At 48.4% G+C, this 12,023-nt stretch overlaps 1 protein-coding gene across 2 annotated transcripts in view; it reads left to right on the top strand.

The window, feature by feature from the left end:
• Nucleotides 1-12,023, top strand: part of LOC119449360 (sushi, von Willebrand factor type A, EGF and pentraxin domain-containing protein 1-like) — a 224,195-nt gene that overhangs the window by 172,380 nt on the left and 39,792 nt on the right. For both annotated transcript variants that reach the window (XM_037712534.2, XM_037712533.2), the window contains exons 27-30: nucleotides 1,416-1,453; nucleotides 1,772-1,870; nucleotides 1,936-1,987; nucleotides 11,359-11,507. In XM_037712534.2, the coding sequence (XP_037568462.1) occupies nucleotides 1,416-1,453; nucleotides 1,772-1,870; nucleotides 1,936-1,987; nucleotides 11,359-11,507 (338 nt within the window). The remainder of the gene's footprint in view (nucleotides 1-1,415; nucleotides 1,454-1,771; nucleotides 1,871-1,935; nucleotides 1,988-11,358; nucleotides 11,508-12,023) is intronic.

Raw genomic sequence — 12,023 nt, 5'->3', positions numbered from 1 at the left:
AATAGCGGGACTTTTACGCATGTTTTGCCCACTATTGTGTAACGAACTGCGTGTAATTGACTGTTTCGATCTACATTAAATTATTGTCACCTAGTCTGGGCAATAACTTGAAAGCAGAACATCCATAAATTAAAATTATGTTAGAAACACGCAATTCATGCTGTAGAAAATATTTCTTCCAAATAACACACTTGTAAATATTTTTGCGAATACGAAATAACGTCGGTTGACGTTTTTATTCGTTTCGTCTGGCGTGTTTGTACAGATTGCAAAGGGGAAATGTTGGCTGTATGAACCGTCGCAAATTCTATACGAGACATACAGGCCTTTGGTTGGAACGTCGTGCAAGTTACGGGCGGCATTCGGTGCGTTGCTGCTCTGTTAAACACCCAGGCTACTAATAGACTAAACCCGGATATTACGTCCGCTCGTTCCTTTTTCATTCATTTCTTATCACAAAAGACCCCTGGATGATTCTTGCTTGCTCTTGTATTATATATAGGGATATATGTATTTGCTATAATTGATCTGTGTAATTTTGTCTATGTCTCAGGTTATTACTATTGGAGTTTATTGCGATAGCAATTATATGGACACTCCAAGCGCATTTTTGCCTTCGCCGTCGTCGTGATGTTCCGCGTATAAAGTCCAACGGCGATAAAATCGTCGCCGCGCGCCGTGCGTTGTGTGTGCGAGGGTGAGCCGGCAACCGCAGCTTAATCTCGCGCACGCGAGAGGAAGGCGGCCGGAAGCGCACGGTCTTCGTTCACGCGCGAGGCACGGGGATTGATTGATTGATTATTGACTGTTTGATTGAGTATTTTCAACTTTTGTTTTGATGCGGCGACGAAGTACCAGTAATGAGGCCAAAATCCAATCGAAGCGGTCTGTTTTGGAAATAATTAAATTCTGGGGTCTTAATTACGTGCCAAAATCACGATATGATTTTGGGGCGCGCCGTAGCGGATGACTCCGGTATAATTTTCACCACCTGGGGTTTTTTAACGTGCACAAAATTCACTGTACAACGACGTTCTTGCATTTCGCCCCCATCGAAATGCGGCCGACGCGGCGCTTAGCAGCGTCACGCCGAAGCCGCCACGGCGGGCCATCTACTATATATAACCTCCATCCTATTGCGCTGGCCACGCAAAGCTCCCAACACACGGCGTTCGGCACATTCGCATTGTGAACACGCTATGCTATAGCTGTTCGTACACTATGGTAGAACTGTCAGGCGCCGAGCTATACTTCGCTAAATCCAAGTGAAGTTTGACGCTAAACATGCCATCAGATTACATGACATTATTTGTACTATATCAGTCGTCTGCACACGAGCTTTCCTTCTGGAGGGCGCTGTCCTTGCTGGCGTTGCCATCTGGCATGCCATTGAATCGTGTCCTGATTTCTTCCAGATACCAGTTACTGCACCGACGGTCCGTCCACGTACCTCGTGAGTAGTTTACGAGCAATCCTACTGTCGCGGGCAAGAAAAATAAAACATTACAGCAGGACAGACAGTACGGTACCCACGAAAGTACGAACTTTAGAGGGTACAATAAAGTAATAAAAACCAGCATGGAAGTCTATCATGAGCAAGAGCGGAAGTAACAACATTCTTTTTTTTTTTTCTGCGTCCACCATCAAATTTAATTTGATCAGCAGTGTTGCTTTCTGAATCTGCAGCCACGGGTTTGCTGGCAGCACTGATAACAGCTTTCACGCACAGATCTTGACGTTAAATTTATAACGAAGTACAATGTGTGTGCAGGAGGGAGAATCGTGGCAGCGAGGTTGCCAACACTGTGCTTGTAGCATGGGAGTGGCCACTTGCTCTCCCGTCGTCTGCCCAGCCGTGACCTGTGGCGCTGTGAGTATGTCTCTAAATGCTTTTCTGAATCAGTTCATCGACTCACTCTGGTTTCACCTTGACAGGGCCAAGTCCTATTCAAGGAGCCGGATCAATGCTGTCAGTCCTGCGTCAAAGGTATGTGCGCATTTTCTTTCCGCCGCTATATTTGGCAGACCTCATGCGCACAAGAGGACTCGCTTACGGTGTTCCGGTCTTTACGTGATTATCAAATTTTGCCATTTTGGCGGATTCCACGCGGATATGTATATATCGGTGACATGCGAAACGTCGTATTCGTGTCTCCGTCTCCTTCAGTTCTATGCAACTCAACGCTCCTCTTTCAATCTAATCTCATTTTGGTCCCTTCACTCCTTTACGACATTTGGCTGCCTCTGTTGCAGACTTCTTTTCTCTGTAAACCGACATTTATATTGCTTTCCTCTTGTTCGAATCGTCTATTCGGGATCCTACCTAACACACCAATTCTGGGGGATTGGCCATGAACGTTCACATAACCAGTGGCCCAAGTTGTCTATCTTGGCCCATACCCCGGGGCCCAAGTTGTTGTATTGGCCGCGAGATCGAGCGGAGTCGCCGCATGGCGGACACTGGCTGAACAAGGATCATAGTGGATTGTGCGTCGCGTCGTCTGCTAGCCGCTACGTGTTTACATGGGTGCGTGCGGCGCACATATCCTTTGATGTCTGTTTATTCCGTGGTAGTGTCGCGACTTAGCATGGAAGCTTGGGGGTGTGTTGGTGATTCATTGCAAAACACACACACACACACACACACACACACACACACACACACACACACACACACACACACACACAGCGCAAAAAAAGACAGGGACAAGAGAGAGCGACACGCACACAGCGCTGGTCTTAGTCGTAAATTGTCTAGTCGTGTCGCAGTCGTAAACGGTGGTATGCATTTTTTACGCTGCAGAGGCTCATTTGGTTTTGCGCTGTAGTCTGTAAAATTAGTGACTGCACGTGTCGAGCGCGCGATGTGTGATTGGCGCGCCCTCATTTCGTCACAATCATTAAAATTTTATTGCCGCATTGTGATTTAGGCACCTCACAAAAACATTTGGCGTTCTTTTAAATACATTAACTGGTTGCTGCTTTACCTGAACGCAGCGCTTTAGCGATGCCTTGTAACAATGTGTCGGACATTCCGCAATCTTTGTGATAACACGAGCTCTATTCTGGACACACATGGCGGCTGCACGGCCGCCATTATCCGCCATCTTGGCTGTCTTATTGGCTGTCCAGAGGTCACGTGTTTTGAAATTTGTGCCGGGAAACGGAAGTTTTGCTAAATGCAATTTTGCGTTTTCGTCAGAATGATGAAACATGACGTGGAGCTGCAAACGATATGGACTAATACTTTTTTGTGGTCCTTGGCACCTCTATTGCGACTTTAACGCTTTAAAGAGAAAGTGGACGGTAGCGTGCAGAAGCTCGTACAATGCATCTGCAATTTCGCGAATACGTGGTGGCGTTCCAAGATAGCCGGCATGTCAGCTTGTTCATTGGCTGAAGGAATATCCCGTGAGGAGCGTCACAGGAAAGGCCGTTTCGTAAACGTCAATTTGACGTTGCGTGACGTTGCGCTGGGCCGCCATTGCAGAGATTTTCCGCCATAATTTGTGGTGCGACGAGCCGCGCGAATTATGGTAATGAGCGGCCATATGCAATGGCAGTGGAGAGGCATGCGTATCGCCGCATTTTCCCTGTCATTTCAGGCCATAAAAATCTTTTGTTCACAACGCGTGTTCATAGCATTTGCATCGCTTTCGGGTGGTGTTGGCATTTGTGTTTTGCACCATCATTTTTATTAAAAGCACGTTTATTTGAAATAATATTGGTTGAAACTAGCAAACTTTCTGCAACATTTCGCACTTTTCACTATTGCGTTTGTATTGTAATCAATATTAATGACTTTTTGCATCATCAAAGGCTATGACAACGGTGACTTTTTAATTTACAAAAAGAAATGTACGCAAGACGGCGCCTTGAAGTTTCCTCTCGCGGTGCGAGTAAGCAGCGAAGTGCACAAGAGATGGCAGTGCCGGCGTTTGCGTCGCTCAAGCGGATACCTGTGGCGCGCGCAACGCTATCGATGATATTCGGCCGCTTCTCAGCCAGACGAGTCGGGCTGAGTCACTTGCGGATCACGAGATAGCGATAACGCGGCCTAGAGCTTGCGCTCATCATCACTGGCAGGTCGCGTATGTTGTCTCAAGGTAGAAAGCAAGCGCGTGGGCGCCAATATACGATGACTCATTCCGTTTCCCGAGGACACGCATTCTATCTAATGAAGCAGACGACAGCCTGCGCGCATGCAAACGACGGAAGCGAGAAACGATTTTGATGGAATAATCGTACGCTTTGAGCTAGCTGCTTTATTTTTACTGGGGAGGAAAACTGTCTTGCTTTATCGAGAACGCTATGTTCAATGCCTACATTACAGTTTCTTAGGCGAAACGTCAAATTTGCGTCACGTTACGAAAGCAAATCGGGGCTATCGGCGCCATTTTGTAAGCGTCGCGCGTACGTCACGCTTCGAAGAAAATGGCGGAATGTCCAGAATAGCGGCTCACGACACATCAACCAGGTGGCGTGAGCAGCGGAGGGAAAAAACATTTTAAGCGCCACTGAGTAAGTGTTTGAATCGACAACTTGTTGCTGGCAGCTGTTTGGCCCAGCAGACAACTTGGGTCACTGGGTACGTAGCCAATGGGTACGTGGCCCAACAGGCAACTTTGGCATTTCATGTATGGAGCTATAGGTGTCTGCCATTGGGTGCGGGCCCATTGTTGGTCAATCCCCCAGACTAGATGAGCCACTGTGGCGCGAAATATATGATGCCCTGAATGTATTTAGATGTGTGGCGTAGTTCTCTGTGCACACCTCACCAGTCTCCCCTCGACAAGCATCGTACATCGCCTTCGTCCTCCTGACTCTGGCAGCTAACAGCTATGCGCTGCTGATGTTATTTATTTCGCTTACTCAAACAAGCTTCGCGTAAGTTAGTTTCTAACACAGCGTTGGATCTGCGTGTCTTTTTTTTAAACAAAACTTTCTTCGCCTATTCTTCCCCCCTTGGCTGTTGGTCGCTGCTGACTTGCCCGCGAGTTCGGTGGCAGCACCATCGGAGCCTTTGTGCGATCACTCAGTGGAGGGAACAAAAACCTTAAGCGCTCGTATGATCAGGATACAGTTGATTTTAGGCGTATAATTGCATGACTGCTGCTCAGCGGTCGGCGTAGTCAAGCAAACGAGCTCAGCGAAAGATGAAAAAGTGAAAAGCGGCGAGAGCGAAGAGGTGCGAGGAGGAAAGCGGAGATCGGGGTGCAGCGGAACCCTGAGGCGGAAAGCGAGAGAGGGTATGGCGAAAGCGTGAGAAGAAAAGCGTAGTGAGGCGACGATGGCTACGAGATGGCACCTGAGTAGCGCACGTCGCCTGGGAAGTCTGTCGGCGGCGGCTGCTGTGAATCGCGCCCACGCGTCATATCCACGCGCTGGCTCTCGCGGTCGCCAGATTAGCGAGGCAGTCGCGCTATACTTCGCTCCTTTTGCGACGTGCCGCACGAGACAGATTTTCCGGGCCAGCCATATCGCGAAATGAAATTAGGGAATATCGTAATCGTCGGTTAATTTTTGATGCCAGCTGGAGTTGTTGACTGTGTGCCATTGAGTATATGGGCCGCTCTTCAGTGAACATGTTTGCACCAACTCGGTTAGCTGAGTGCCCCTTATAGGTGCCGCTCTTAAACGGGAAAAAATGCTTTAAAATTTATCCGGTGCTGGGCTGAATCGAACCCGCGTCATGTATAATCAGAAAAACTTGTCTGAATGTATATTCACATAACTGCCACCCGCAGACTTGGCGGCGGCCAAGTCTGCGCATAATGACGGAGCGTGTCCAAATGGAAGCGCGAGATAGGAGCCCGGCTGCGTCTCATTCACGACGCACCTCTGCGCTGGCAATGTCGCTACGTTGCTTCATTGCTAATCGCAATTACGTCGACGTTCATCGTGGGAAGGGTTCTGTATCAATGTTTTTATTCAAACGAAGTCTTCGCTGCTTTCTTTCACTTTGCAGTTGCTGTATTGCATGATGGGTCACGAGGCGTTAGGTTTCGCACTGTACTCATTGGTATTGTGGTGCTAAGATCGGGTCGACACGGCGCCAGTTTCAAAGCGAAGCATTGTATGCCTCTTCTCCCCACTGTGAGGCTGCTTGCTGGTTGCTTGTTGCCCCATTAAATAATCAGCTGCAATTCGTGGACATTAATATGTCCTTTCAACCTCGACATATCTGCTGGCCCTACCAGCTCGGTCATGCTACTACTGAATGTTCGGGTGGATCATTCGAAGCTCGTAAGAAAGCTGCAGTTTCGCTCGAAAGGCGAAGCGTCGATTGGGATAGCAAATTAGTAGACAGCTATACGAAGTAAGCATAGTAGTTTTATCGGCCATATAAACTTAGAAATATTCGCTTACAAACTAAATTAACAAGCATGGTGTCGGCGCGCACAGGCAAACATGAAGGCCACACTCGATGACCGCGGACACTCGCTGCCAAAACGAGCAGCAGCGAGCTAAGTGACCTACGTGCTGTCTATTACTTCAACGCGAACTGAGCGATGACTACACCGCGCGCACAAAGGTATGAGTCGCCTGGAGATCGCTTTGAAGTAGAGTGTACTAGACCATTGTCTAGTACACTCTACTTTGAAGATAAGGCGCGCGCGACCATGTGGGGCCGCGCAAATTACGCAGTTGTTGTCGGAGAACGCCGCCCTCCCCCCTCCCCCCCCCCTCCCTGCCATCCCCCCACGGCCTTTCCGCGACTGAAGAAAGCGCGTTTTCTGTCAGCTTCCCTCTCTTGCGCGTGCCAGAGTGAGCCGCGATCGTCGGTTCCCCTCGCGCGCTTTCACTCGGACGTACAGCATAGGGCTCGGGGAGACGGTGTTATTGCCCTCGTACTTTATACGGAACATAACGGCGACGACGACGGCAGAAATGCGCTTCGAGTGTCCATATAATTGCTATCGCAATATAACTAAAGATCGCTACTTCGTTCATTCGTGCTGCACTAAGGAAAGCGTGCCCTCGTCAAATGTAACTGGCAGACACGGACTATCTGGGCAGGTTGACGGACGCTGGGTATCCAGACAGTCATTTCTTTTGCCTATGACAAGCTGGTAAAAAACTTAAATGACAATCAGTTGGAAAAGCACTGGGAAATTACGCATGAAAATATGTGGCTGTATTATTATACTTCCACTGCATTTCACATATTAAAGAATGTGGCGTTCAAGTTTTTTATGAATGTGTAGAGCTTTAGGAAAGCAATAAGCTTAGCGTCATTTCTCCTGCAGTTCAGAAACGTGCGTTTTCAACGGATTCTCAGTCAATGTAGTGTGCCGCATGAAAAAACGGGTTGAAATCTGTGCCTTGTCAACTTAACGTCCTTTACTCGATTAGTCTCTCCATGCAGCCCAGGGTTGTTAAACGTATAGCCCCAGGTGCAGAGACAGTGCACTGGATGCCCAGGATAAAGAGGAAATCAGCAATAGAACTAAATTGTCACGTAAACTAAGGCAGCACTACAAAAAATAATTATAATAGGAAAGCTATAGTTTCAGGCTGATGCCTTCGTTGTCAGTGCGTCCTCGCTCTCTTCCACATTCAGTCCGCTTTCTTCATCTTATCTATCTTTTGAAGTGGTCATCAGTGTCTTATCCATCTTCCGCAGCAGTGCCTAAGATCACAAGCCGAACAGAAGCAGTAGCGCTGGGACACAAAATAGGCTGTTAGTGCACGTAAAAAGAACTAGCGGTAGAACATGCAATAAGAAGAGAATATTTTGTGATAATTCAAAGAGCAGTGGCTTAATATTCCTAGGTATGAGGATGCCTGAGATCCCGGAATGATAAAGGAAAATATTCGGATAACGAAGTTGATGCATAGCGTGTGGAAATAGTGAAAACATCATTGAGCACGTTCTGGTATAATGTAGCAGTATGATATAATCATCTGCCGGATTATTATCATCAGCCTGTTTCTGTTTCCACTGCAGGACGAAGGCCTCTCGCAGCAATCTCCAATTACAGCTCTGTTGTACTAGCTGATGCGAATTTCCCAGTTTCATCACACCACCTGCCCTCCTTCACTGCGCTTACCTTCTCTTGGCACCCATTCTGTAGCTATAGTAGACCACCGGTTATACACATTGCATTGCCTGCTCAGCTCCATTTTTTCACAGTAATCTAAACTAGAATATGGTCAAACGTCTCTAATCCACACCACTCTCTTCCTGTCTCTGAATGTTACGCCTTTTCCTTCCATCGCTCATTGCGTGGTCCTTAACTTCTCCTCAAGCTTCTATGTTAACCTCCAAGTTTCGCAGTGTCTATTCAGCGATTAATGTGGAAGCAGCTGCCCTGCCCGAGGCCTTTTGTTTTAAGGGTGGAAGTGCGGACGTAAATGAATCTACACTAGAGACTAGCAAGGCACGATTGATGGCGTAACGCAAGAGAGAACGTTCACTGAACTATTTTGAATAGCATAACTTAGTGTATCATCATCAGCCTATATTTATGTCAACTGCAGGGCGAAGGTCTCTCCCTGCGATCTCCAATTGGGTGGGGTGCGTTCTACTCTAGGCGCCCGCCCGGGCCACTATATCTTGAAAGCCATGAGCGTCGGGGACACAGTCCGCCGTGCGCTTTGTTTTCGCGGCTTAGTTCACGTTGATGCGAGAAGCAGCACGAAGGTCAATTCGCTCGCTGCTGCTGCCACCGCGATTCCTCGCTCCAGCGTTTTTACAGCGCATTTCCGCGGTCATCGAGTGAGATGAGTTCATGTTTTTCTTGTGCGCACGTGACACCATGCTTGTTAATTTAGTTAGTATGCCTATGTTTACAAGTTTACACGGCGGATAAAAGTACTATCATTACTTCGTATAGCTGTCCATTTATTCGCTATCGCAATAATACCTGCCTTACGGGCGAAACTGCGATTTTCTAATCCTGGCAGCGATGTATTCTAAAGATGAGTAGTTTCTGCCCTTTTTTGCCTTCTCTACGTTCGCCAACCCAGCAATTTTCTCGGCACCATGTTTTCATCTTTCGAGCATGACCAAACATCTCTTACCGAGACTATCCGCATAGGAGGCCCGACTGATCGACCGTCTGCGTACTTTTTCATCGCATGACCGTCCAAAATCTCGCTGTGATAAGCGTCATCAGCATGTCTTGCAGACGAGATGAGAGGCTGTGGGTTCAGCATTGCAAGCGTGGCCCGCTACACCGGTCGCTTCGTTGATCTCGCACGCCTCAGTCACGTCGCTTGTCTGATATCTCGCCTGATATCCACTGGTTTCCACGCATGCTAGACCGATGTCTTCGCCCGTTTAAAGTGTTATCACGCTCAGAATTCCGACTAACTCTATCGCCGGCATATTGCGCCGGGAAAGCGCTATACTACATTGGGCGACCGATGAAAGAGGAGGACTTGTACTCTTGAGTTCTTGACGGCCAAGCCTCCCTTATCATCGTCCATCCTGTCATCTAAAATAATTAAGCCCGTCTCATTGTAACAATATGGTGCTCCTTTATTTTTCATCTTCTCTTGAGCACATCTGTGGCGCTTGTTAATGTTACTTTATATTATATATTATAATGTTCACGTAACGATTTTTTATTACAGATCTTGATGCTCGTAATAGAACAAAAAAATGTCACAGTTTCGCCCTAAGGGCGAAGCAATGAATGCGATAGCAACACAGCAATGTCATACGAAGTAAGGTGAGCGGCTTTGGTAGCAATATGAATTGTAGTAAACATGAGCTGATTAAGTAAGCAGGTGTGCTGCGGCGTAAGTAGACCGACATGAAGAGAGACTCGATGACCACGAGAAGGCGCGTGTGAAACGGTGGTGTTGATGAGAAGCGCTTCCCGTGGGCAGCGCGTGCGAAGGGACACACCTGTAGCGCTGCACTGACGATCCGGGCAGCATTGCATGTGTAGCGTGCGTTGGAAAATGTGGCCCGACTATTACTAACTGAATGAACAAGCGTTATGTGAGCGCGCACAAACAAACATGAATAGATCACACTGAATGACTGCAGACAACGACCGTCAAAACTCTGGCAGCAAGCGGATACGCCGCAGTGGCGAAGGTACGTGCGGTCTATCGCTTCAACGGAAACTGAGTGGCGAATGCACGGCGCATAAAGGTCAGAACCGTGTGGAGATAAGAGACGGTGCGAGCGAGCGACGAGCGCGGTTGTTGGCAGAGTGGAAGTGCGCCCCCCCCCCCCTCCCTCCGGCGCTGGCTTCCCGCTTCCTTGCTTGCGCGTGGGAGATTGAGTGCGTTCGCTCTCTGTGATAGCGCGCGTCCCCACACGCTTCCGCTCGGGCATACGGCACGCGGCGAAGATTTTATCTATAGGGAACCTCACGGCGACGGCGACGACGACGCCGACGCCAACGGCAGAAATCCGGTTGAAGTGTCCATATAATTGCTATCGCAATAAAAATTACTTCTGCCGCGCGTTCTAAACTTGCACTTTCTTTAGCCCTTTCTCGATTCTTGTCTTCATTTGCATTACTTTCCTGCGACAACTCGCCCTACATTCCCTACTGAAAAATCCCATATTCCACATATAACTCCTATTTCCTGTTACATTAAATGACATATGGGAAAAACAGGTTTTTGTAGGGGATCATATATGTTTCATATCTCATTATTCGATATGGGAGTTATAGGGCACATGGATTTTATTGCGATAGCAATTATATACACTCCAGACGTATTCTTTCCGTTGCCGCCGCCGTGATGTTCCGCATAAAGTCCAAGGCCGATAACACCGTCGCCGTATGCTGTATGTGCGAGTGAAAGCGTGCGAGGGGAGCCGACGATCGCGGTTCGATCTCGCGCGCGCAAGGGAGGAAAGCGGGGAGCCACAGCGCTGCCTTCCATCGCGCTCAAGGCATAGGGTAGAGAGAAGGGAGGAAGGCGGCCACCGCGCGCGGTAACATCTGGAAAGCGATCTGCGTTGGGGGCAGAGTCTACGAGCGCCGACGGCTCATACCTTTGTGCGTGCGGTGTTCTCGTGGCTCAGTTTGCGTTGAAGCGATAGACAGTACGAAGGTCACTTCGCTCGCTGCTGCTGCCGCGCTTCCCCACGCCACCGTTTTCACAGCAAGTGCCCGCGGTCATCGAGTGTGATGTGTTCATGTTTGTCAGTGCGCGCTGACACCATGCTCGGTAATTTAGTTAGTAAAGTAATGTTTTCAATTTTAAACGGCCGATAAAAGTACAATCCTTACTTCGTATAACTGTCTACTAGTTTGCTATCGCAATTGATGCTTTGCCTTTCGGGCGAAACTGCGACATTTTTCAATAGGGTTAGGTTTTATCAACATTGTACAGCCAAGCACTGTGCGCAAGCCACCTTTATTTGCGCGTGTTTCTTCTCAGAGCAACCCAAGTGTATGGTACTGAAGAACAGCACCCTAGTCACATTCGACGGGCTTTCGTTCCCCCTTAGCCAGGAAAGCGAGTACATCATGTTCCAAGACTGTCACCGCGGTACCTTCTACGGCCACATCAGCCTCTTCAAACAAAAGGTCAGTAATGGTTGTCCATGCAGTGCTTCAGACAAACAGCATATAAATACGCGTTAGTGTAGCATGGTTACACCATGACGATGTTATCATGTAATAAAGTGTCTCATCAACTTCCAGTCCTGAAACCGCATTAACAAATAGCTACGTTCTCTGCTTCATTTTCCCGCGAACAGCATCAGACGGCAGTTCCCTTCCCCACCACGTTGTCGCCACCAATAGTCACCCTAGGTTCAGTCCAGGCAAACTATGAGAAATGTCCGTTCATGTTCGAATGCCACATGTAACACGTACATTTGCCTTTTAACAGCAAAGCTGTTTAAGCCAGCCGTAATGTGTGGTTCGTATCAAGAAACTGCCGCGCCGTAGCCATGTCAACCAGGAGGGCGGCGACACCCAGAAGGGTGGCGCGGGGCATGCGCACGCGGTGTCCTCCTCGCCAGCTATCTCCCTTCCCGACCCCCGCCTCTCTATCTCTACGCGGCGCGCTGAGCCAGGAGAAAAAAAAAGGCGAAAGCT

Source organism: Dermacentor silvarum, chromosome 4, assembly GCF_013339745.2.
Source record: "Dermacentor silvarum isolate Dsil-2018 chromosome 4, BIME_Dsil_1.4, whole genome shotgun sequence".
Lineage (NCBI taxonomy): Eukaryota > Metazoa > Arthropoda > Arachnida > Ixodida > Ixodidae > Dermacentor > Dermacentor silvarum.
This window is presented reverse-complemented; position numbering and strand designations above follow the sequence as displayed.